The sequence below is a fragment of the Trichoderma reesei genome, assembly GCF_000167675.1.
Source record: "Trichoderma reesei QM6a unplaced genomic scaffold TRIREscaffold_29, whole genome shotgun sequence".
Classification (NCBI taxonomy): Eukaryota; Fungi; Ascomycota; class Sordariomycetes; order Hypocreales; family Hypocreaceae; genus Trichoderma; species Trichoderma reesei.
In genome coordinates this window covers 358,267-382,182 of record NW_006711176.1, presented here as the reverse complement: position 1 = coordinate 382,182, position 23,916 = coordinate 358,267, and the positions used below count along the sequence as shown (strand labels likewise).

General features: G+C 45.6%; 7 protein-coding genes across 7 annotated transcripts; 2 read left to right on the top strand and 5 right to left on the bottom strand.

The window, feature by feature from the left end:
- Nucleotides 1-2,032: 2,032 nt before the first annotated feature.
- TRIREDRAFT_111861 (GPCR, PTH11-type) lies at nt 2,033-4,002 on the bottom strand (the record flags this gene model as incomplete). Its single annotated transcript, XM_006969172.1, has 8 exons — nt 2,033-2,040; nt 2,075-2,084; nt 2,274-2,295; nt 2,368-2,378; nt 2,663-2,665; nt 2,802-3,130; nt 3,189-3,747; nt 3,820-4,002. The coding sequence occupies 8 exons, from the start codon at nt 4,000-4,002 to the stop codon at nt 2,033-2,035; spliced, it is 1,125 nt and encodes a 374-aa protein (XP_006969234.1).
- A 1,527-nt stretch (nt 4,003-5,529) lies between these two features.
- TRIREDRAFT_69613 (uncharacterized protein) lies at nt 5,530-6,682 on the top strand (the record flags this gene model as incomplete). The annotated part of the gene is made up of 2 exons (XM_006969221.1): nt 5,530-6,022; nt 6,108-6,682. The coding sequence occupies 2 exons, from the start codon at nt 5,530-5,532 to the stop codon at nt 6,680-6,682; spliced, it is 1,068 nt and encodes a 355-aa protein (XP_006969283.1).
- Nucleotides 6,683-7,636: 954 nt separating this feature from the next.
- Nucleotides 7,637-8,778, bottom strand: TRIREDRAFT_69679 (uncharacterized protein; the record flags this gene model as incomplete). The annotated part of the gene is made up of 2 exons (XM_006969171.1): nt 7,637-8,123; nt 8,180-8,778. The coding sequence occupies 2 exons, from the start codon at nt 8,776-8,778 to the stop codon at nt 7,637-7,639; spliced, it is 1,086 nt and encodes a 361-aa protein (XP_006969233.1).
- A 379-nt stretch (nt 8,779-9,157) lies between these two features.
- TRIREDRAFT_111858 (uncharacterized protein) lies at nt 9,158-10,152 on the bottom strand (the record flags this gene model as incomplete). Its single annotated transcript, XM_006969170.1, has 3 exons — nt 9,158-9,169; nt 9,209-9,221; nt 9,623-10,152. The coding sequence occupies 3 exons, from the start codon at nt 10,150-10,152 to the stop codon at nt 9,158-9,160; spliced, it is 555 nt and encodes a 184-aa protein (XP_006969232.1).
- An 868-nt stretch (nt 10,153-11,020) lies between these two features.
- On the bottom strand, nt 11,021-12,812 carry TRIREDRAFT_69648 (uncharacterized protein; the record flags this gene model as incomplete). The annotated part of the gene is made up of 6 exons (XM_006969169.1): nt 11,021-11,561; nt 11,672-11,701; nt 11,769-11,905; nt 11,991-12,190; nt 12,270-12,404; nt 12,464-12,812. 6 exons carry the CDS (start codon nt 12,810-12,812, stop codon nt 11,021-11,023), a joined length of 1,392 nt encoding a protein of 463 aa, XP_006969231.1.
- Nucleotides 12,813-17,634: 4,822 nt separating this feature from the next.
- TRIREDRAFT_69500 (GPCR, PTH11-type) lies at nt 17,635-18,295 on the bottom strand (the record flags this gene model as incomplete). Its single annotated transcript, XM_006969168.1, has 3 exons — nt 17,635-17,818; nt 17,869-18,021; nt 18,078-18,295. Coding segments are annotated over 3 exons (555 nt in total), but the record flags the coding sequence as incomplete, so codon positions are not given.
- A 3,474-nt stretch (nt 18,296-21,769) lies between these two features.
- On the top strand, nt 21,770-23,449 carry TRIREDRAFT_69611 (uncharacterized protein; the record flags this gene model as incomplete). Its single annotated transcript, XM_006969220.1, has 5 exons — nt 21,770-21,992; nt 22,055-22,086; nt 22,157-22,219; nt 22,260-22,744; nt 22,810-23,449. 5 exons carry the CDS (start codon nt 21,770-21,772, stop codon nt 23,447-23,449), a joined length of 1,443 nt encoding a protein of 480 aa, XP_006969282.1.
- Nucleotides 23,450-23,916: the final 467 nt, after the last annotated feature.

Below are 23,916 nucleotides of genomic sequence, written 5' to 3'. Positions count from 1 at the left end.
GATTTTTATATATATTAGTGTTTTTTTATATTATTTTATTAATATCCTTTTATATAAGGATTTTTTTTATAAATTCTTTTTTAGTTAATTTACTATATGCTAAGGATTTATTATATTCTATAGTCTTATTAATTAAAGGGTAAAGCAGAGTCTTAAAAAAGATCTCTAGTTTAAAAGTATTAAATTAATACCTGTAGTTATATTCTGTATTATTAAGATTTTATAATCTGCATTCTTTATAAAGTCCTTCTTTTATTTATTATTTAAATTATTTTTATTTAGTAAATTCTTTATATTTATAATAAATATAAATATCCTTAGTTTTAATTATATTAAAGTTTAAAATTCTATTATTTTTAAATTCCTTATTTATTAGCTAAGTAGTAAAAGTATTAATACTTTTTTTATTTTTAAGTTTTTTTAAAAAATAATTTAATTCTTTTTTATTATTAAGGTAGATTTTATATATATTATTATAGTATGCTATTTAGCTAAGATATTTATAGTTTATAGTAAGTATTATTATATTAATATTTTTCTTATTTTATAATTTTAAAATAAGTAACTATTTCTTATTATTATTCTTTTTAAGGCTATAGCAGTATTTTTTAATATATTTCTTTTTCTTATAGTTATAATATTTAATATTTTATTTATTTTATTTCTTTTAGTTAATAGTATTAAGGTTTATTAGTCTAGGTTTTTTATTATTATATATTATAAAGTTATGTTTTTTTTTATAATTTATTATAGTTTTTTATTAAAATATTTTTTAATTACTATATTTTTCTATACTTTATTCCTTTTATTATTTATATAATTAATTATTAATTTAAATAGCTTTTTTAAAAAAAGCTTTAAATATTTTAAGGAGTTTATTTTATATAAGTTTATTCTTTACTTTAGATTTTAGCCTTTAGTAATAAAGGACTCTTTTTAATATATTATTTATATTTATTTTAGCATTAATTTAAATAAATTCTATAGTAAACTTTAAGTATAACCCTTTTTATTTAAGGTTAAGGAGCTAATTTTTAGCTTTCTTTTTCTTATTTATAGCTTTAAAAATATCCTTAACTTATTATTTAAAGTGCTTATAGCTATTATATATTACTATAGTAGTTACCTTATATATATTAATATTATTAATAGTAGCTTTAAAATCCTATTAGTAAGGTTTAAACTAGTTTTTAGTGGCTTTTTTAAGTTAAGAAGCAGTAATTTATACCTTTATTTTATTTATTGAAATAGTTATAAGAAAGTACTTAAAGTATATTTTTATATTTATAAGAAATGCTTTAGTTTTTCTTATATCTTTATTATATATAGTTAGTATTAGTGGCTTAATAATTTCTTTAGGTTATTTCTTTTAGTATAAAGCTAGTATATTAATAACTAGTAGTGCTTATTAATTTAGTTAAGCTTTTAAGGCTATAATTATATTCTGCTATTAGGCTTATTCTTAAGTTAATTATTAAACTAAGTTCTTAAAAGTTATAAGTTATTAAAATACTGCGTTTTTTATTATATTTTAAGTAGTGTTATTAAGTTCTATATTTCTTAAAGTTGCTATATTAACTTATTATAATTATTTATTTTTATTTTAAAGTAACACTTCCTTAATTAATATTACTTTAAGAGTTTAAGGTAACTTCTTAAATAAGAGTTATTATTATATAATAAACTAGGTTTTTATAGTTAGTAAAAACACTGTTTTTTAAGGAATAAACTGTTTAAGTAAATAGCTTTAGTAAGAGAGCTATTTAGGTTTATACTAGTAAAGAGTTAGGTTAGTACTTAAGGCATATATAGTTATATAGCTAGTTAATACTTATATAGTAAATGTCTAGGTTTTAATCTATTTATATTATAAATGCTATTAAGTAATAATAACTAGCTATTTAAACTATTTAAATAAGTAATATAAATATAACTTATATATTTAGTTATCTTAATATCCTTAATATACTTAATTATTAAGTTTATTAAGTTATCTTTAATATACTTAATAGTTAATTTTATTAAGTAGCTTCTAATTAGCTAAACAGTTTAATATTTATTTAGTGCTGCTTACTAAGAGTGGCCTATTATTATAACTATAAGGCTAGGTTATAATAGTTATTTTAATAGGATTATCTTAAGGCTTAGATAATTCTAAGATAGATTATTTATTAACCTAAATAATCCTATCTAGATTAATAAATTATTTTAATAATTTAATAATCTATTCTTAATTAGCTAGACAGTTTAATATTTTATCTAGTTCTATTTACTAGGGGTGGCCTGCTATTATAACTATAAGTATTAGGTTATAATAATTTATTTTTTATTACTATTACTTATATATAATACTAAGTTAGTTAATACTTTATATTTAGCTACTTTATAATAGTACTACTTTAGTATTAATATTTATACTACTTTATAAAGTTTATTAATAATATATATATATTTACTATTAGTATTAGTATTATTATTTAAATTAGCTAATAAATAAGCTATTAAATAAGCTACTAAATTAGTTATTAAAAGCATAGTATTAAGTAAATTAAATATAAGTAATATAATAGCTTTTTACTTATATTACTAAGTACTTTATTTATTATTTAAGTGGCTAATTAAAAAGCTATAATTATTTTAAGTAAGTCTATAAGTTTAGTACTAGCTATAAGTATAGTAAATATAAAAATAATATTATAAAAGTAATAGTAGTAAAGCTACTAAAGTAGCAGCCTTATACTATCCCTTAGTAAGGTATTTATAAGACACTAGACTATCACAAGCCCTCCTTAGTCTATTACACTATCCTGCTCAACCTGGCAAGTGGCACGCATTATGTAACGCCGGGAACTTGTTTCATCATCAGTACTCTCCTTATCCTCAGAGTAATTGCGCTCTTCACTTGTCGAAGGACCCCCAGCTTTCGATAGCTTCATACGTGTGCGCCTGGCACCAGTGCTGCCGCCGATAGTCACGAGATTGACGTCTCGGGACTGCTCAGGAGTGCCATCGGTGTTAGCCAGAGACGGCGCAATCAGACGCAAGAGATGACGCAGCATAGGCATTGATCCAGCGATGATGCCCAGGTCACACTCCAGTACGGTCAACATGACAATCTTTGCGATGGTATCTGTATTGCACAGAGTCAGCCTTTATTGAAGCCATGGTCCGCCAGGATTCGAACATACAGTATCTTTCACTAGGCGCAGTGTAAGCCCATGTATAGCTAATGCGAATGATGGTGGCCACTGATGCCAGCACACCCAGAGAGAGAATCCCCATGGTAATAAGCTTGAGTTTTCTAGGCATCTGTACGTGACGGAGTAGAAAAATAGGTACCAGTGCTGTGCTGAAATCGGTAAAGATATTCGCGGCTGAGACAAAGTACGAGACATTGAGGATGACTCTTTGCCCAGAAAGACAATCTCCGGGCTCGCCCCAGGCCGCGGCCACAGGCTTGCACTGAAATATGGCCACGGGCCAGGAAATTTGCCAGACAATCCAACCTAAAGCAAACAATGCCCATAGTATGCGCGTATATACCACTCCCACTCCCTCAGATAGACGGAGGAGGGTCCATATAATGCTCGATTTGATGAGGGCGCCGTCTAGGACATATAAAAACTGCCAGATAATGGTCCATAGCCCGATGTGGAACTGCATACCGACAGTGATAACATCATCGTGCGACCCGATGCCGCTGTAGGAGAGAACGATCACGGCGGCATTATGCCCGAGGTTTATCAGCTAAAGAGCTCGAAAATTAACGGTCAGTAATGGAGAGCCAAAAGTTCTTCAACTGCTGTCTGTAGTTCATACCCATCCAGCAAGCATCAGCCAATCCTCAACGGCAAACAAGCTATGCGACAGGCGGATCCAGAATCGCAAAAGCACGACGACGCCTGAAAGAATTGTAAAGACAATGGTTACCACCATCAAAGAGAGTGCCAAGCCCTCAGGCTGTATTGGTTCGTACACGGTCGTCGTTAGATCATTGGCCATTGTTTTCTTCTGTTTGGCTTCGCATTCCAACTCGGATACTTGGGGACAGCTGTCGGAAGCCAGAGAAGGAGAGAAGGTAAAGATTGAGGTTGTGATCGAAGACTACCAATAAGGCGCGAAAGAAAGCTGATCCAAAGGGGGTGTAAATCCCAGTGCCGCCCGACTTCTGTTTCGGAAAGCTGGTGCCCTAGCCGGGGAGGCAATCTTAGAAGCGCGGACCAGCAGTATCTATTCCAGATCGGGTCACGGAGTCCAGGAGAGAAGTGAGGAGGATCTAGTCTATGGTTATACTCATGCAGCCTACATTACGCATAATAGGTACCTGCCGTTATACTCTGGGCTTTGGACTTGCCCCAGAAGGCTTTCAGTACCAGACAGCCCAAAACCTTTCCTTCCTTCCCATATCGAATCCTACTTGCTCCAGAGCGAACCACTTCCAAGACATTCAGACAATCATCCAGTAAGCTGCAATTATTCCACGAAGGGTCTACTGCCTACATTAATTGGACATCAGTAGCATCCAGCTCTAGCATTTAGGCACAGACCTGTGTGGACACGCTGGCGAGCTGAAAGCCATGCGCTCAGCCCACTTCCCGTCGGGCCTCGCACAAGAAACAGACAAGATCGTCGAAAAATACGCCAGGGAGGGGTTGTATGGTAGGCTCAAAGTTGTATACCATGTCCTGCCTGCGTGTACTGGCAAGGGATCCCGTGATGCCGAAACATGTGATCTCAAGGGTCCTCGGCTTATAAGCGTTGCTAGTACATTGCGGGTGAAAGTAGCAGCATCGGAAGCTGCTGTTACAATGTTTGTCGTCGTTCCGTAGCCAATGAAGGGATAATATGCCCGGAAAGCCCAACTCCCAATGTCCCTTGTGCAAGCAATAAGTGTAATATTGAAGTATACTACGTACGTGGGACTTTGCAATTATAGAGTAAGCTCGTGTAAGCGAGTTACTACCACTGCCAGAGCCATCACCCCTAGAACAGAATATGGTACAAGTACGCTCGGCATCTTTTTCTTCGTTAGCTTGTGGTCCTACACCGCTATTCCCTGGAGCGGCTAGCCATCGTGGAGTTTACGTAGACTAATCATATTGTCAAAGGTATGGAGCGCTTCAGCCCGCTTAACTAGCGAGATGGTTCGTGGATATACGCTGCTGGATATCCGTGTTTCTATGGGGGTACTATGCGACCCCCGGCGCTAAAGACAGAGGAAAGAATCCTCTGGTATGAACAGTGAATATTCATCCTCGGCGATACTAGAAACGCTGTCGGCTTCAAGGCAGAATATAGTTATGGGGCGAATTGCAGATCTTGAGAAGCGTTAGGGGTAAACCAGGAATTTTGGTTACGTATATAAGATGGGAGACTTCCCGGTCAACCCCTAATTCATCATGAGCGCTACTCATCGCTGGCTCTACTCCAACTCTGCGTTAATTCCTTTACCGACTTCCTAGCTTTGCAGTCGCTACAGAGCACCGAACCTATCGAAACGAAGACCAAGAGGAAAAAGAAAAGGAAGAGATGGCTGATGCAAGCGAGCAACTCCCGGCAGTACCCTCGGATATCACTCCAGAGTGGTTGGGGGAGAAGCTGGGGCACAAGATCAAATCCATTGAGAATACTTCAAACATTTGGGGCACAGCCAGCAAACTCTTTTACACCATTACCTACGAGGAAGAAAGTAGCGAGGAGCGGCCACAGCATATCTGTATCAAGGGTGTGTTTGACCCCAAGATGATCGAAGCTCAGCCATGGACCGTCAGCTTGGCCCAGCGAGAGTCCCAATTCTTCAGCAAGGTGGCGCCCAATGTCAGGAACATGATCTTTCCCAAGAGCTGGTGGAGCGGCATGAGCGACAAGCAGGGCATTGCTATCATGAACGACTTGACCACTGAGGGATGCACTTTCCCTACCGAGACTGCCTCGTATCCAGTTGAAAAGGTTATGAACGGTGTTGAACAGCTGGCTGGTCTTCATGCGCAATACTGGGGTCAGAGCCAGGATAATCATCCATGTAAGGAACAACTACCCCCCTTCTCGCCCCTCCTCCAAGCTCGGCTGCTATCTGGCTCCACCACGGCATCTAACGGTAAAGACAGGGATCTGGAACAATTACGACCCGGCCATGAAGTTCATGTGCACGCCATGGGACCAGGTCGTCCGAACGCCTGGCCGCCCCAAGCTTCCAGAGTACTTGATGGACGGTAAACGATGCAATGAAGCTTTAGACCGCTATTACGCGGAGCGCAATCCGAGATTTCGTACACTACTACACGGCGATACCCACATTGGCAACGTTTATTTCACATCTTCTGGGCGTATTGGCTTCCTCGACTGGTCAGCTTTCCACTTCGGATCGTGCTTTCACGATGTTGTCTATCACATGACGGCCATGCTAAGCATCGAGGACCGCCGTGCGCACGAGATGGACATCTTGGACCACTACCTGGAGACGCTACACCGACTTGGCGGACCCAAGTTCGACCGTCACAACGACCCTGAAGTCATGACCGAGTACAAGCGATCTTTCATGACCAACGTGATTTGGCTCATCTGTCCCGATGGACTGCAAAGCAAGGAGCGTGTGGCTGTTCTCTGTGAGCGTACTGTTGCCACCTACGACGACCACAAAGTGCTTGATGTCATCCTGGGTCAGTCCAAGCCGGCAGCTTGATACGGGAAGCAAGGCGTTGAAGGGGTATGCAGTACTGGCTCTGGGGGAAACCTGTAATTAGACTCATGATAAAGTGGGTGAACGAGTGCCTTAGTATCTAGCTGTTCCTTTGCCAGTTTCTTTCGCCAACTGGCTTGTCGACTGGCATGTAATTCCCCTTTCCTGCACACGCCTACGGAACTCATAAGCGAAACATGATGCAGGACTAGCGAAGAGGACACATCAGCCCTATTCTACCATAATAGCCCGTCTACTATTATATTGAAGCACTATGAAAGTATATCGCTATTACAAGACGCACCTCTAGCGTGTTAAACCTTAACTCGGGGCGGTGCGAGTTGTTCCATCTTCGCCTTACATATGACTGGATATTGGTAAGTGCGCCGCAGGCATACACACCGGCTTACTATAAATGCGGGCATATAAAGTCATATATGGTCGATGTCATGGTACTCTGGCTTTGCTGCTAATGTATGAACGCATGCCGGGCACAAGTTGTCGCTAAATAGTACGGCCGGCCACATAAGTGGAATCTTGACATCAATTCAAGCAGATGCGACATGTTGTCTGATTAAGTCAGAGACGCTACAGGCTATGACTTCGGAGATTTTAAGCAATGGTATGATCCAGTTAAGCAGCGCGATCTGCCAAAAAAAGAAAAAAAGAAAGAAAGAAAAAAAAAAAAAGGCTGGCGAGCCACTTAATATAAGATAGAAATATAAAGTAGAGATTGGAAGACTAAGATAGTATGTTCTATAAACTTCCTGCCGAGTCACACAAGCCTATGACATAATTCAGCGGTATGTAGAGGACTGTGCTTCTTCCAGCTGAGTTCAAATTGCGTCTTGGGTTTCATGCGCAGCAATGCTTGAGGAGCCAAGAGAGCGTTCTACAACCACAGTCCTCTAATGACTCCTTTGACCTGGTGTCCCGCGTTGAAGAAGCAGGTTGCCGTCAAAACTCATCGATCAAAGGGCTCAGTCCCTGGGCCGTGCCCAGTCGTTTCTCAAAAAAGAACCTCAAGCGTTCTACCGTTACGCGGTCCTCCATGAATCTCGCAAATGCCGTTGGATTCGTATGAGGCATGTGCATTATATCCGGATACATAGTGCCTGAAGGTCGGATGTCGTGTCGGACACTCCAGCTGACCTTACTTTGATACTCGGGACTCAAAAGATAGTTGTGTAAGAGCTTTGCGCTTTCGGGATGCGGTGCATGCTTTAGGATCGCTGCTGTTTGTGGCCAACTAACAAAATCGGCGTCATTCGGGAAACTGATATTGATATTCTGGCCGGGTGACAATCCACCAAAGCTCGTGAATGTCACAGACTGAGGAGAATTGGCTTCACTCAGGACGTTAAGAGGGGTGGCGGTTCCCCGAACCCACCGGGGATTCTGTTCTAAAAGGTTATCAAACCACTTGGTCCCAAGCACTTCCATGCTGTACTTTCTCCGTTAGTGATACACGGGCTTCAAAAGTATTTTGGAACCACTCACATTTGGTAGAAGGCAAACAGAACGGCATCGTCATCATTGGGATAGGTCAGGATAAGCTGATCCTTGAACTCAGGCTTCAAGAGGTCTTTGTACGAAGATATGTTCCCCGCATGCGGTAGCTTTTCAACGTTCCAGGATATACTCCAGAAAAAGATACTGTATCCGTACCATGACGCCGATAGAGGATCCTTGAATGCTGGAAATACACTCTCTAATCCGACAGGTGCGTAGTTGAGCAAGGCTCCCTCCTGTTGCCAACGAGGAAAGTCCTGTAGGGTCTGAAGTATTATGCTATCAACGTGAATGTTGCCGTTGAATAGCTGTTGATCAATCTCGCCGTCAAGGTACTTGGACAAATCCACAGTAATGTTCAAAGTGATTCCAGGAAAGCGCTTTTCAAAAGCCGCCTTGAGAGTGTCTTGCTGAGTTCTTTCGTCGCCCCCGTGCCACACTGTTACGGTTCCCCCTTCCAATAGGGCAGCGTGATAGATCTCATCAAGTGACCGCGTTTCGATTATCGGAGTTGAGTTGAATCCAAGAATGGTATCATAAGCAAAGGATTGCCCAAGCAAGAGCGCTGCAGCAAGGCCTTTGAACATGGCGTTTGAGTGGACTTCACAAGTCGAAAGCTTTGAGATGCCAATGATATTGCATTGAGGGAATATTTTGACGCATCATTCTCTGCTCGCATTTATACAACATGCAAATAGCTACATCGGCTTCAGGGATATGATTCAATCGAGTCACACCGCCCCGATGGGATTACCAATCGCTCATTGCCATCAAGCACTGAGTAGCCCAATTGTCTCCAGCGGCCGACTGCAACAGCGTTAAAGCCCACGCTACGCCGATGATTTATTACCACCTATTTAGGGAGCTGACAAGTTCCCGCGCGTGTGTACCCATGGATGTGTGGGATGTGGGATGCTTTTCAAGCGGCGATGCAGGGGTATTGTCAGTTACAGTTTGAGCGCGTATTTACAACCGCAACTAAAACACTTACCTTCTTCAACCCCTCTCCTAAGATACCATGATAACCAGTCTAGTATCAGGTATATAGTTGCTCAGTTATGAATTGATGACGTTTGTTAACTGCCAAAGGTATTATGAAGATGCTCCATAGCCTCCGTTCCTGTTACTACTCTCAGCTTAACGATTTGTTCTCTTTCCAGTATTGAACCAACTCTTCCAGGCGACCAATATTCCCAAGTGAGGGTTTTGTACTCTGATTGACCACTCGTCAGCTGTCAAACCAAATTGCTGCTCTGAATTTTCTGTTCCCAGAGTCTCATCGCGCCACTCCAATTTGCCCCGCAAACCTCCCAGTCTTGCGGCTTCCTCGTAAACGCTTTTCTTCATATGCCAGGTCATGAAATCCACCCCATCATCACTTGAAATACCCGTAAGCTCCAGCCGTCGCCTGAGCTCAGCTCTTCTACATACTCGTTGCGTGGGAAATACTGCCGTAGTGAGATTTGCTCAGAGTTTTTGGCCCGTTCCTGGATATCATTTGTTGGATAAGGGACAACTCCCACAAAAACGCCATCCACTGTGAGGTTGAGGGAGATATTTGTGAACATGGCAACCAATTGGTCTTTGCTCGACGCATAATTGAGAAACCACGCACCAAAGACCATGCCGAAAAATCCTCGACTGTTGTCTGGGGCGAACGACTGTGGAATGACACCATCCCCCAACACGAATTGTGCCTTTCCCGCAGAAATCTCTGATGATAATCGAGATACGGCACTCTCAAGCATTGCAGATGATATATCCACGCCGAGGACGTCTTCAGCGCCCCATGCAAGAAGATGTGATGAGTAGAAGCCGGTACCGCAGGCAAGATCTAGAACATGCACCCCCGGTCTGAGTAGTGGCTTAATAGTTGTGTACACGTTGTACTTCTCCACAGCTCTGTAGGCAAGTTGCTCAAGGACATTATAGGAGGCGCCGATGGAGTCGTATTGGGACATCATGAACTATTTGTTTGCTTGTGCAGGCCTGCCGAAAGTTACTTAGTAGGAAGAGCCCTTAGGTATGCCATGAGGAGGAAAAACTGCATTATAGAAAGAAAGCAGTTGCATATTTGTCTCTTTATGCGCTACCTATGCACTGGGATGGGTAAGCCTAGATGATAAGCATGACATAGATGGCGGCGTGCTTAGTGGTAGAATTTGGCTTCCTTACTGACTTCCTAGCGGCGATAAATCTAAAGTTTGACCGCCGCAATATTATCGTTCAGTTCAAATGTCTATCCAGTTAACAACAGAAGGATATGTCCGTCTCATCTCACCGGATCGTCGCACATGTGATACGTGGCATCAAAAGGGTTGAACAAAACAGCTTCTCTGCTTGAAAATCCCCTTTCAGATATGACGTTTCCCAAGGTCCTTTGAAGGACGCTCGCATATATTCTGACTGAACCTTATATCCATAACGTTTCCCACCATGTTCGATGTCACTGGCGCTCAAAGAGGCTTTCACAGCCGTATACAAGCCCCACGGTGATCAGGTATCATCACTCACTTAAACCAAGTTTGAAAGACATTTACTCGACTGTGGTACTGCTAAGAGGAACAATCCGAGATCAAAATCGTTTCTTTTTGTCGCGAGTTGAGTTTCTACTGACCCCTACACTTGAATCACGTAGTAAAAATGACAATGGTGGTTTCACCAATGCTGATAGACACGCGAATCTGGTAGAGTTAGGGCCAAGTACTGCTGCTATTGGTGGCTAATTGCATATAACAGACTACGGGGCCTTCACCTTGCCACTCTGTTGGTACAATCAATCAGCCTGTGCGCAGGCTTTAGCAAGTGGAACATCTTTTTTGCATGAATCTATATCGGCGTGAACACAAGGTGCAGTGGCGGAAGTGTCAAAGTGAAGGTATCCATGACGTCCAAGTCGAACCTTTTCGCAGCACCTGGATCGGCGAATGAAACATTGTACTGAAGCGCTATGTGGCTCAGGACCATGCGCATCTCCATCATCGCAAGATTTCGACCAGGGCATGCCCATTGACCCCGCGTAAACGGAAGCCAGGGAGATTTTTCCGTTGACAAGCCGTCCCATCTCTCGGGCCTGAAAGCGTTTGGGTCTGGCCAAAATCGCGGGTCTCGCTGGACAGTAAACGTCGGAACAGCCACCACTGTGCCTCCAGGGATGAATTCGTCATCAATCATTAAGCCCTCTGGCGGTGCGACACGAGGCAGGCCGCCTGGGACGGATGGCTTCAAGCGCAATGTCTCCTGGATAACGTAGTCGAGGTAAGGGATCCTTTTCTCATACGACCAATCTTGTATGCCTCCTGGGCACTGGTTCCGAAGCGTAGCTTGGAGATGTTGATAGGTATCCGGGTTGCTGGCAAGGAAATAGAGCCTATCAGATTCTATGCGTCAACCCAAAAATACCGCTGTATGAGATGATGCACAGACCTGACAGGCGCACGAGACCAAGGATAGAATAGAGGTAGGAAAGGAGGGACTTACGCATTTGCAAGGGCTGCGCTAGTCGTGTCGCTGCGAATGCTTGATGAGCATGACTTCAATGTCAGGAAAATCCTTTCGAGAAGTGTATCCATCATACCTTCCCGCAATGATCAGAAGACGAGCGTCTTCCTGGATCGCCATTTCACCAGGCGGGGCCGAAGGGTCTCCCTCGTTCAGCGACTTGATCAGCCAAGATATTATGTCTCGAGGGTCACGATTCTTCAGCACCGTTGCCTCGCTTGCCACCACCTGATTCGATTCGCCTGTAAGCCTCGTCGCCCAGGACAGGGTCGACTGCGTGATCTGGTTCAGACCTTACCTTGCGCTTTTCCTGTAGTTGCTGGTGGCACCATGTTGTGAATCGAGAAAAGCCCGCTGCTGCGCCAGGCACTTTGGAGATCATGGACAAAAGCCACGGCACCGTGCCCAGCACACCAATAGCCAGCATGCTCTCGTGAACACCTTTGATAGCCGGATGCTCGGACTCCGATTCTAGCATATGGAAATCCTTGGAGAATCCTAGGAAGAACTTCTTAGCTCAGGTGCCGCGAAGATGATGGCCGCTCCGGATGCAACTCTGTGCCCGGCCCTCACGCACCAATTTCGCCCATCACGTCAAAGCCGAAAAACATGGAATATTCTGTCATATCCATCGGACGACCACTATGTTCCGCAATCTTTGACAAAAGCAAATTTACTTTCGTCTTAATGCGCGGTGCGTAGACGGCCAATGCTTTGCTGGAGAATGAGCACGGGAGAAATGGCCATGATAGTTGATGATTGATCCCATACCTCGAAACCCGAGACCCCTTTCCCAAACCTTCTTGCGAAGCTTGTGGACCTTCAGAACCCGGGTGGAATTCAGCGATATCTTTGTAACATCATTTGAGACTTGCGCGTACCAAGGTGATCTTGTTGTTCGTGTAGGGGTTTCATAAATCACACTTATGGCAGACGCGCGATTAATGGATAGCTCACGAGGGCCTGAAATTATAGCAGATAGATCAGGACAAGGAGCAAGTTGTGCGGATTGATGAAGGAATGCTTGACGATACTCACCGACGCCAACAATATCTCCAAACTTTTCATGTAACTTTTGGGTATCTTCAAATGCTTTGACACTCTTGGCGGCGGAGCGCATAGCATAAAACCTCGATAACTTGGCCATGAAAGGGCCCGGGAAACGGTTTAGGGGATGAAAGAATGCTCTGTAGGTGAGGATGCTGACCGCAACCCCAATGTTATACGCATTCGAAACGAGTAGAGTCCGGCATAGGGTTGGTATGATATCGCAGCCACCAATTTGCACATGGGTTATGATCAGGACGGCAACCGAGCCTACATACAGGAACAAGAGATGCCAAGCATAGCCGTCAACCTCAAAAGGCAGGAAGATTAGGTGATGAGAGGTGACTCCAGCCATCAGGGAAACGAATGCTGCTGCTTGCCATGAGGTTCGGCAAGCTGCAGCAAGTACATTGATGATTTGCAGAGCCATGCTGGACGACGTGATCCTCAGTTCTGAGTCTGATAACGGGAACGATGACAATCTGATGACATGTTTGTGAATCAGGGCGCTGAAGGAATAGAAGTAAACTCCGTACAAAGGGATTGTTACCGGTGGGTGCCAGAAGCGAACGCTGCCAATGGACTGTTATCAGTCTCAAATTTTGCCTAAATACCTCTCACCTTTATACGGGTACGGAGCAATACCTACTTCGTACGAGATCATCTGCCTGGACAATTTCTTGACCGATAATCCTTGTGCTTTGTGGAGCATCTCGCGGAGGTTTAGCCTTGTTGGATGCGGAGTGGTTTGCTGTGGCCAAGGCGAGCTCAATAGCAGCTGGTGACACCAAGTAGGAACAAAAATGGAGATACTGCTTTGGATCGTCTGGATTGTTATGGCCCTGGAGTTCTATATCAGAGACGGCGGGAGGCTACAGGTTACGCCGGGGAGGCCTTTACAAGTCGCTCATTGAATCATCACCACCATGCGACCGGTCCACATTTCATGAGAGCGTAACATACCTAACCTGTTATCACGCTATCTCCAGAAGCTTACTACATGAAAATACGACGGTCCTCTCAGTGGTTGAATCCAGAGTGCGTAGCTCCAACGGTGAATGAGCAAATGTATCTAAATTCTAACATGGTTATATAGCAGCCAGAGCATTAGGGAACCATGGTGCTACTTCACGATGGTTGTAAGACACGTCTAACCAAATGGTGTTGTTGAAGTCTCTTGCGTGAATATTTAGCCTCGACGACCGGCGTCAGTATGATTAGGGTGCTCTAGACACAACATTGTAGGCCGATACGGCGCGACGGTCTGCTGTTTTTCTCTCTTCCTTCGGCTTTATGTGAGTTCGAGTCTGTAAAGATGTTATAAGACGACCTTCTCCGTTATTCTTCTTTACGGCCCCTTTTGCAAGAAGAGATGGAAGCCTCCGCACGCTGTCATACAGTGTCATCACCCTACTCTATTTATTCGCTATGGTGGCCGTCGGGATGCGAATATGAGTGCGAGGCTTGCCTTTGAAGTTGTTCGGGCGGGATGACTGGACTACGTTATTGTTAGTGGCGAGATCTCGGAGTTACAACTGGAGACCCGATAATTCGTACGCGGAGGAATGATTTAAAAGGCTTACACTATCGCGTTTGGTGTCTCTCAGGTCTTCTTCGCAAGCCAGCACGACGCCTTTCTGCAAGATGGTGCCAGAATGTGCATTTGTGAAAAGCATAGAGGAAGAGGTATATGCTACGGCCTCTTTAGGCATATCACATGATTCATGTCTGAGCGCCCCGTATGGATGGCCGTGCCCTTCAAAGTACATGCTGTCGCCCTTGATCGTGTTATATTCCGACACTAATGAGCTTGAGATACCTAGGTCTTACATCTGGATTGGTATGTTTTCATGCAGTTTGCTGTCATGATGTGCGTCCCAATCTTCTTCTTCTGGCTCTCCGACACGGCTTTTTTTGTGCAAGCTCTGCGGGCAATAATGCCTTGAAGTGTCGACTATTGTAGGCCTTCTACGCGCGGGAACTACATCCGACTGCCCAATGGCTCGAGGTTGTCTCCCGAGACAAGACAAGTCAACTCAGATATGAGAGCTTGCAGAACAGCAGCATTGAACTAGTATGTCAGACGCGCCAAGGTGTGCCATAACCTTAAAGAACAGTCTACCCAAGCAGGTTAGCCCAGAATTTGCATGAAAGACGGCCGTGACACTTGCCCATTATCTCAGCTCTACTCGCCATGGACCCGCAACTCCCATCTACTGTTGCGCCCGCTTGTTGATCTATGAAACTGTCCTGCGATAAATGCTTGCTCGAGGACAACGGTATCGCGACAGCATATGAGGCACAGCATAAAGCGCGGTGGTACTTACCTAGGTAAGCCTCACACTCAACATACATGCACTGACTGCCGGACAATTGAAGCACGGCCTATCTCGTACCTGCCCAATTGAGCACCCCCTGCGAACTTTTGTGAAAGACGACGCTGGACCAACAACAAACCGCATAAATGTCACCCATCTGATTACATGGGTACGAAGCACGCAAATGACCATGGCACATAGACACTCTCGTGAGTTCATCAATTGTATCGTAATACCCTACCTAACCTTAGCACCTACCTAGGTAACAGTACCCAGTAATGTGATTTGAACTGACAGTTCCTTTGGCCAGAAGCTCCCAGAGTCACTTTAGCTACACCGAATCTTCGGTGACATCGTCGTGCGATGATAAATGGCATCTTTTTGTACATAGAGTTTATAAATTGTCAATATGACATGTTGCTTGATCAAGGGTTCCGGATACAGATCTCGGATTCAAGCAACCTGATGACCATAGCAATAATCCCACTAATTAGAGCAATGATTCGGTTCGTGCACCGCTTGCATCTCCACCATCGTTAAGCTCTATATGCGACAGACGTCACGACAGTGAGCCTTGAGGCATTTCACAATGAAGCAAACGAAGCATCGAGCTGAATTGTCGGTAATGTAACTCAACGAGGCCACGCTGCCGCCCGTGGCGCGCTTTGCACGCGGCCAGCGAATTGTTCAATCGACATTGAAAACATGCGACCATCCTGAAAGGTACCTTGGGTCCGATAGCTGGAGAATCTGCCACCGTGATAGTCGACTTTTGAGCCGAAGTAATACAATTTATAGCTAATCAAGGGCAGTGCTGTAGTACATACCTACAAATCTCTTGGAGATACAGTATTCTTTTGACGTTATAGGAACCTGAAGTTACAGGGTTACCTGTAATGTGTATCATGACGTTAAACATCACCGCCATGGCACGATCTACCTACCTCCCGATACTGAAGACCAAAATGCTTATTGAAATAGCGCCCCAAGTTACAGGTTGTGACTAGACAGCAAAGCGATGGGAAGTGTCTCAGAAATAGGGAGAAAAATGGCCGCCCTTTGCACGTCACCGATATCATCATGCTCTGTATCACTTGCTCTACGGGCTGCCTTTGTCTGGGGCTCGTAACCGTCTGCCATTGCATAACAGCTTCGTATGTATATACTTCAAGTAACTGGGACAAATAGGCAGTGGATTACCGAAGTCTCTACGAGCATGGCCGTGATTCTTCCGTGTGCTCTCATGGAGATTCTTCTTTGTATACCTACTTACATAGCGTCAACGCGACCAAGCCTGCCGCCGTTTTAGCGCAGGGCTGAAATCAGCTGCTTCGTAAATTATTGATCGTGGTTTAGTCAAACAGAGTGGACACGTTTTGTGTTCTTACCCTAAACTGTCTCAGGCTAAGCGCCCGGGAGCGCCCCGAGCACACGGGAGCGCCACCGGCGCAACAAGTCCACATACACAGGCATACCGATGGTGGGTGTCGTGCTGCTCATCCCACCGCAATAGGGGGACGATGATCTGGAACCTTTCTTTGATGCTGTCACTACATGATAGTATAAGCAGACACTGCACCTCTTGACAGGTGGGTGGCGTGCAGGGATGCGCCGCGTTGATGGCATGAAATAGACAGTCGTCCCTGGCACCACCCTTGCAAATGGTGAACATAACGGCTGGCTTGCCGGCCGGAACACGTTGGTCATTGTCGACGTTGTCGGAGGCGGTACGAGCCTGAACGATTGACCGCTCACGAGCGTCGATTTGCCCTACCACCGAGCGCTGTTGACGGACCTTTTAGGACGCAGTGGGGACAGCAGCACGCCATATGCAGATATAACAAGAGATCGGGAGGACACAACACATATCCAAGGCAGGGCGCAGGAAGACTTTGCTCCTGACACTGGTTCCCACATGGATGAAGGTAATTATCGTGACCCTAACTACCTGACAGACTGCAATGGCGAAGCTCAAGTTACACGCGTGGCTGCCATGAAGAAGTACGATCCATTGCACCATGTGCAATGGCTCTTAAATTTGTGTGCAAGAGGTATATAGATGGCCGGTTATGTACACTCATTCACCTTAACCCTTTACGATGAAGCAGTGTGGGTTTACCCGATACTTGCACATGGATCTTTTCTAAAGCCAACAGAATCGGAAAAGGGAGCAAGACAGACAGAAAGGACGAAATGTAGTTCTCTCGCTCCTCAAACAAAAGCGCAGCCGTTCATATGCGGCGTAGGGGAGGTGTGTTAATTCTTGGACATATCTCCAGAAGACATCAAGGTGTTTGATCATATCGGCTGGTGATTAGGATACAACTTATTGCTCTCTGGATATGGCTCACGAGCCCTTTCCTGAAACGTCATGTCAATACTGACTGTCTTCTTGATCCCCATAATCTGCTCTTCGCTGCCCTCACTCCTGTAATTTGTTTCGAGGTCATTAATGGCTACTTCGAAGTCGTCGCGCCTCTTTGACTGTGTGGACTGGCTGTTCCACTTGTTGTATTGTGCCCCTCTGTCATGCACACCATTGCTCAATTCATAAGAGCGGTCGTGCTTCGTGGAGCCAAAGAGGAAGGGAATAAATCGGGCCAGCGGCGTCCTCAGAGATGGTGCGCAGGCGCAGATGACACCGACCGTTGACTCTACCTGGGTCCATATGACGGATGTCCCAGTCGCCCAGGTGAAGTCCAATATGAAGGTTGCATTGAAGTTCAAGCTGATCAGGCGCTCGATACTCGTGATGGTGACGCTTGGAGAGACGTTAGGAGAGCGATATAGACAATGGTACGGGACACTCACAACGCTCCGAGAACAAACACTGCCAGAATGCTGATCTTGGCCCGACGGTTCATCTGCAGTTTCAGGATAACAGGTATGGGCAACACCAGTACCACAACGTCCATAAGAGTGTTCCAGCCCGACTGGCCATACCAGAAAGCCTTGATGTTGATACTACAAGTGCGTTAGGAGCTAGATCTCCCGTCCAAACGATACACAGCAGGACTGACCATGTACCAGGTATAGTCTTGTCCCAAGAATATCGAACCGGAGTGCATTGGAATATGGTTGTGAAGCTGAGAGCCACCAATCCAGCTGCTATCTGGAAGATCATCGCCCAGCAGATCATCCGGAACTTCTTTTGGGGAAAGATGTCGAGATAGAGAAAGAGAAAGGATAGCTTTGTGATGGCGACGGTATTCTTGACGAAACACTGGAATATGAAAAAGTATAGTAACGAGTAATATCGCTCTTCTGGGGTAAGAAAAGGTGCATGATGCCCAAAGCCCCATTTCACAATTGCTGAGTCCTTTCTTTAGCAGTGAACCGACACCGACTTTGACTCAAGGGAAATGCGGCTTACCAACCGAAATACAAGACACTTGAATGATGTTGAATATCTGCCGTTTAGTTAGCAATCTTATCTGAACAACATCCCTTCAAGTTGGCTAGTACCAGGCATATGGCAACGCAAACATCTGCCTTGTTGAATGTGCGGCCGCCATTCTTAATGCACCGCCACCATATACGAAATCCCACGATGCATATGGCAACCACAAGCAGCGGGATATTCACGTAGAGGAAGGTGTAGCCGTTTTTTGTATCCGACCCGTTGGGAACGCTGATGGCAGTTGCCGTCATGGTGCTTGTTGTGATGGACTTATGCAAGTAAAGGAAGGACGATGAGAGGAAAGTAGTCGTTAAGAATGAAGTGATTACTAGAGGGGGCTACCTTATCCTGATCTGAGCTACTGCCACTTTGCATAAACAAAGCATTTTCGTTCGCTCCTGCAGACAAGGATCCCACGATCCAGTAGCACTGGCAGCGATTAATCTGACAAAGTCCGCTACCTATGAAGAACTAACGGTGTCGGACAGCGAGACATTCCTCCCCCGCTAAGCTCATCATCCTTGATCCCAGCTTCGCCAGATGACATGGACCAACCTTATTCCGCGTCAGTTGCTGCCATAGCATCCAAGGAGTCGCTCTAGCGCTGGTTCAAAAATATCAGCAGTGGAAAGGATCACCTTGAACAATAGTCGGCCACGATATTGGCTTTGAAGCTGCACTGGGTCGACATAGGCATTCGAGTCCATGGTCATACGAACTATCATCACGGCCATTTGCACGGCAGGGTACGCTGCTGGTCATTCACAAGTGCTATATGTCTCGTCCCATAGAGGATGCCCAGCATTACCCAAGAATTTCTGGATTGTTCAGCAAACATGCAGTCAGATGCCGTTGGTCTCAGCCCCCTACAGATACTACTGCAGCCATAACGTGGATGTAATTCCACAAAAACGAGCACTCTGTCTTCCGTGCAAACAAGGTATTGAGTTGACATAGCCCGGGACACGTGTTATCGGACCCGATGGCTGAAACATACCCCAGGCAATGCAGTCTTCCTTCTCTATGCATCGGCTTCTCTGCGAAAAGGCAGCTGTACGATCCGATTGTCTGGCCAGCTGACAAGGATTGCTAAAAGGTCACTAGGCCTATATGACAAGTCGGGGCTGCTCCGTGCCAACTCCTCTGGTGGCTGGACAGCTGTGACCAATATGGAACACCTCCTTTCGGAACGAGTATTGGTCCTACCCACAGATATGTTTTCGGCTCACATCATAGTCCTGCCAGGTGCAAAGAAGGTTGGATCGGGCTGCGAGGCTCCTGTGGTCAATACATGTTGCCACATGGTTGTTATGACGCCGCTGAACTAAACACTTGCCCGTTCCCGAACCATTTGCATACTATTTATTAACATGGCGTTTCAGCGGCGTCTAGTCTGTCACGGAAACTGAGGGAACAAGACAGTTGTACATATGGGGATAACTGGCGGCAAATGCCGTGATTGCGTCCTTTTGATTACGCAATTATACGGCAACTACCTTCAAGTGATCATGTTGCGATTCTACTGACCTTATCAATGAACGCTCTGTGTTTCCAGAAGCTGCAGTGTACTTTATATAAGGGTGGCCTTTCAAAACTCGGCAAGCTGAGAGGGCCGGTAAAGCACTCAACTATCCGTTGAATCTCTAAACACCTTCCACTTTTCTTGGACTCTCATATGAAAAGTCCCATGGCAGCCTCAAATGCTCCTACTAATCTACTGCACACCCACATCAGCTGAAGAGCCCCCTGCATGAAAGGCTCCAAGAGTTCTAGGCTGCCCAGAGGCTAACGGCTTAGCTATGCACATGCATTAATACGACCTGACAGGATGTGTGTTGGTTGCAATCGGAACGCCCACGTCCGTCCCTTGCTAGTGTAGAACGCGTGTCGATGCTGATGCAACATGCTCCTCCCTCCTCCCTGCTGCTCTCCTGCATTGTAGGAGTAACCAGTTCTAAATGGCCTGATTCTTCAGCGCTATTACACACACTCATACTCCCAACAGCAAGACCGGCCAGTCCTAGCAAATGGTAGGGCAGAAAGGACGAAGTTTGGCCGGGGATGCGGCTCAGGGGGAAGCTTCCTTCGAACCAGGGGCTTACTGCCGTCCATGCTGGTATCCTGTTTTGCAGGGCCAATCATTGCGAATAACTGGTTATATGCTACAGTTGTATACCTTAAGCACAGCAAGTTGCATCTTGAGCTGCCTGTGAAGAATAAGGTAGCGCCTGTACGGAGTGCAAGTCATAGGGGTACAAAGGGCTTATACTACTGTTGTAGCTAATCCAATGCATAGGTAGTATACTACTATACAGTACCATATCTTTATCGCAACTGGACGCTACGTCGTCACAGAATCCTACGTCGTACTCTCTCCAACGATGTCCCGTGCAAGGCCGGTACATAGCATGGTGGTGGGCTATCCGTGCAACTGTCTTGACGCCGGGTCCCCACTCGCGGATGCAAATGGACAGACCCAGGGGGGGGATTTACAAGGGTTCATTTGACTAGGTGCTCGGACGAGAAGAATGAAGCTTAAAGTGATAGACTTTGAAGACTTGTTGGGGGTCAGAACTTAAGGGCTTTTGATTGGGTCGGGATGAGGTAGGCGGTGATAGCGTCGCCATTGAGAGTCGGGAAGCGTCGCGCCTCGCGACATAACCTCCCTTTTCCAACGCTAGGAATTACCGCCCCACCACACGCGAGGCAGTTTCCTCCCGGTCGTCTGTACAACTAGTACTCGCACGGGCCGCGTCCGCCCCAAGTCCCATCCTCCTGAAGGCATAAAGTTACCAGGGGAAGACCCTTGCGTCTTGGACTGGGTAGTACTAGGGTCGACATCCGCGATGCAAGCGTGACATTCTAGAGGAGCTACAGCTCAATCGGCGAGCCTCGAAGTTGATGGATGCGGAGAGCTTCGTCCATGGGTTTGGATGTGTGGATGTGGGCGGATCTCGGTCGTCAACACAGTGTGTCATGACCGCCTACACCATCGTGCCCGTCTGTTTGTCTGCGGTTTGGGCTAAAATGGACTGGCTTGTTGTACTGTTGCAGAGAAAATAAAGCAACCTACAGAGAACCAATTAGCCGGATGATGGGCTGGTGCTACTGCTGTTGTGAGGGGTTGCTTTCCAATTCTTAGGTTCATCTTTTTGGCAGCGTTCAATTCCTTCGATTCCTCTTCTACAACTACCCCGTGTCGAGACACGGCAGAAGTGTTCCCGATCAAGGCATTGAACCAACTCAACGCGGAACACAATCATGGAACCGGATGCAGATGTCGCAGCAGAGAAGCCTTTGGGCCTAGTCTCAATGATACCTTCTGACGCAGCGAACGACGATGCCACCGAGACCGTCTCTGGTGCCGAATATCGTAAACTTATTTGGAAACTCGACGTGCATCTACTACCGCCGCTCTTCGTATTGTGGTTCATTTCCTTGATTGACCGCGTTAACATCGGCACGGCTAGGATTCAGGGCCTTGAGAAGGATCTTGGCATGAATCCTCTATCCAACCAATTCAACATTGCAACTGGTAAGCCCTGTGATGCCTCTCAAGGGTCACGTCGGGTGGTATGCTAAGCAGGAACTGTCCAGTTGTCGTCTTCATTGGCCTCATGCTTGCAGAGGTTCGTCTTGGCCCCAACAAAACCCGCCTTCCCGTGTATATGGGTATTTCATACTCACAAGCGAGTGCAGGTGCCAAGTAACTGGCTAGTCAAACGATTTACGCCGTCAACCGTGCTCTGCGGAGAGTGCATAGTCCTTGGTAAGGTGGTACACGCTCGATCCGATGCACAAGGTGTTAACATTGGTAGGGATCTTCACCATTGCTCAGGGCCTAATCAACAACTTTGCGGGCCTTGTTGCCCTACGCCTCGTCATTGGCATTTTAGAAGCTGGACTCATACCTGGTTCCATCTTCTTGCTATCAGCGTACTATCCACGATATGAACTACAATGGCGAGTCAGTATGCTGCACGTTGGCAACGCGCTCTCCAATGCTGTCGGTGGCCTCCTTGCCTATGCAGTGGCCAGCATTCATTCGTCGAATGGATGGCATGGATGGAGATGGATATTCATCATTGAGGGATCAATTACCATTGCTCTTACGCTCCTGTGCTGGCCTTTCATGAACAACTGGCCTGCCACGGCAAAGTGGCTGAAGCCGACGGAGAGAGACGTCTTGGAGGAGCGGATTCGAGTTGACGGCATCATCGGCCGCATGGACGTCCTAGACCGCAGGGCAGCCGTTCGATGCCTCACAGATTGGAAGATTTATCTCAGGTCAGAACGCCCGCGACATCGTATGACTCGTAGTCAGGCGTGTTTCATACTAATATCAGCTCTAGTGCCTTCATCATCATCGGGATTATCTCAAGTGTATACTCCTGCACCCTATTCGCTCCGACTATCGTCTCGGTTCTCAAACCGGGGTCCTCTGCCAAGGAGATACAGTCCCTCGTCATCCCGATCTTCGTTGTCGCATCAGCCACAACTTTGACATGCGCATATATCTCAGACAAACTAAAGCACCGCGCGGGCGTAGCGTTGGCAGGCTGCTTCATCGCCATTGTAGGCTACATTGTCATCCTCAACCAAGAGCGTGTCTCGGTGAATGCACGATACGGAGCCCTATATCTCATTGCATCTGGCTCTTTTGCCGCCCTACCCGGAGCTTGGATACTGCTGCTGAATAACGTCTCCGGATCCTATAAAACGGCCTTTGCGATGGGTATGGAGATAGGCTTGGGCAACGGCGGCGGCTTCGTGGCATCATTCTCCTTCCAATCCAAGGCGGCTCCATTTTACTGGACGGGTTTCAGGACAACCTTTTCCCTCATGTGCATGGCTATGGGACTCATCTGTCTTTACTCTGCCGGTCTCTGGCACGAAAACAAGCAGAAGCGCTCTGGAAAGCGAGATTACCTTCTGGAGGAGGAGGGTGATAATCTGGGGGACGCCCATCCCGAGTTTATCTACACTTACTAGAGGGGCCATCCATTGTCATCAGTTGATCCCTTGTATCACCGTACAACTGGCTCTGTCTTCATGTTTCATAGGGACAGTCCTAACCCTCGCTCAACATATACCTCCCCTAATTATTACGCGCAACTATTAGACCATTGACCCTAATCACTGCGTGAACAATGGCAATAGAAAAAAAGACCCCCGCTATTTTTTATAAGTCTCCTACTGCAAAGTAGCATTATAGGAGGTCGTCAGTTAAGTCCAAGTCCTCTCGACGGTCAACAGTCAAGTGATCACGGCCAACAGTGCTATCTAATGCATAGCCAACCGAGTTATTGTAACGCATACCGGGATCGGTCAACCACATAAGGCCCTCTACGAATACATGTGTAATGCTGGAAAAGAAGAATGTAACACCATATTTACATAAAGCCAGCCCTTCCACTGCTTTGAGTGCCGCTCCAAGGCTTTTCTCGAGCCATGGGTTG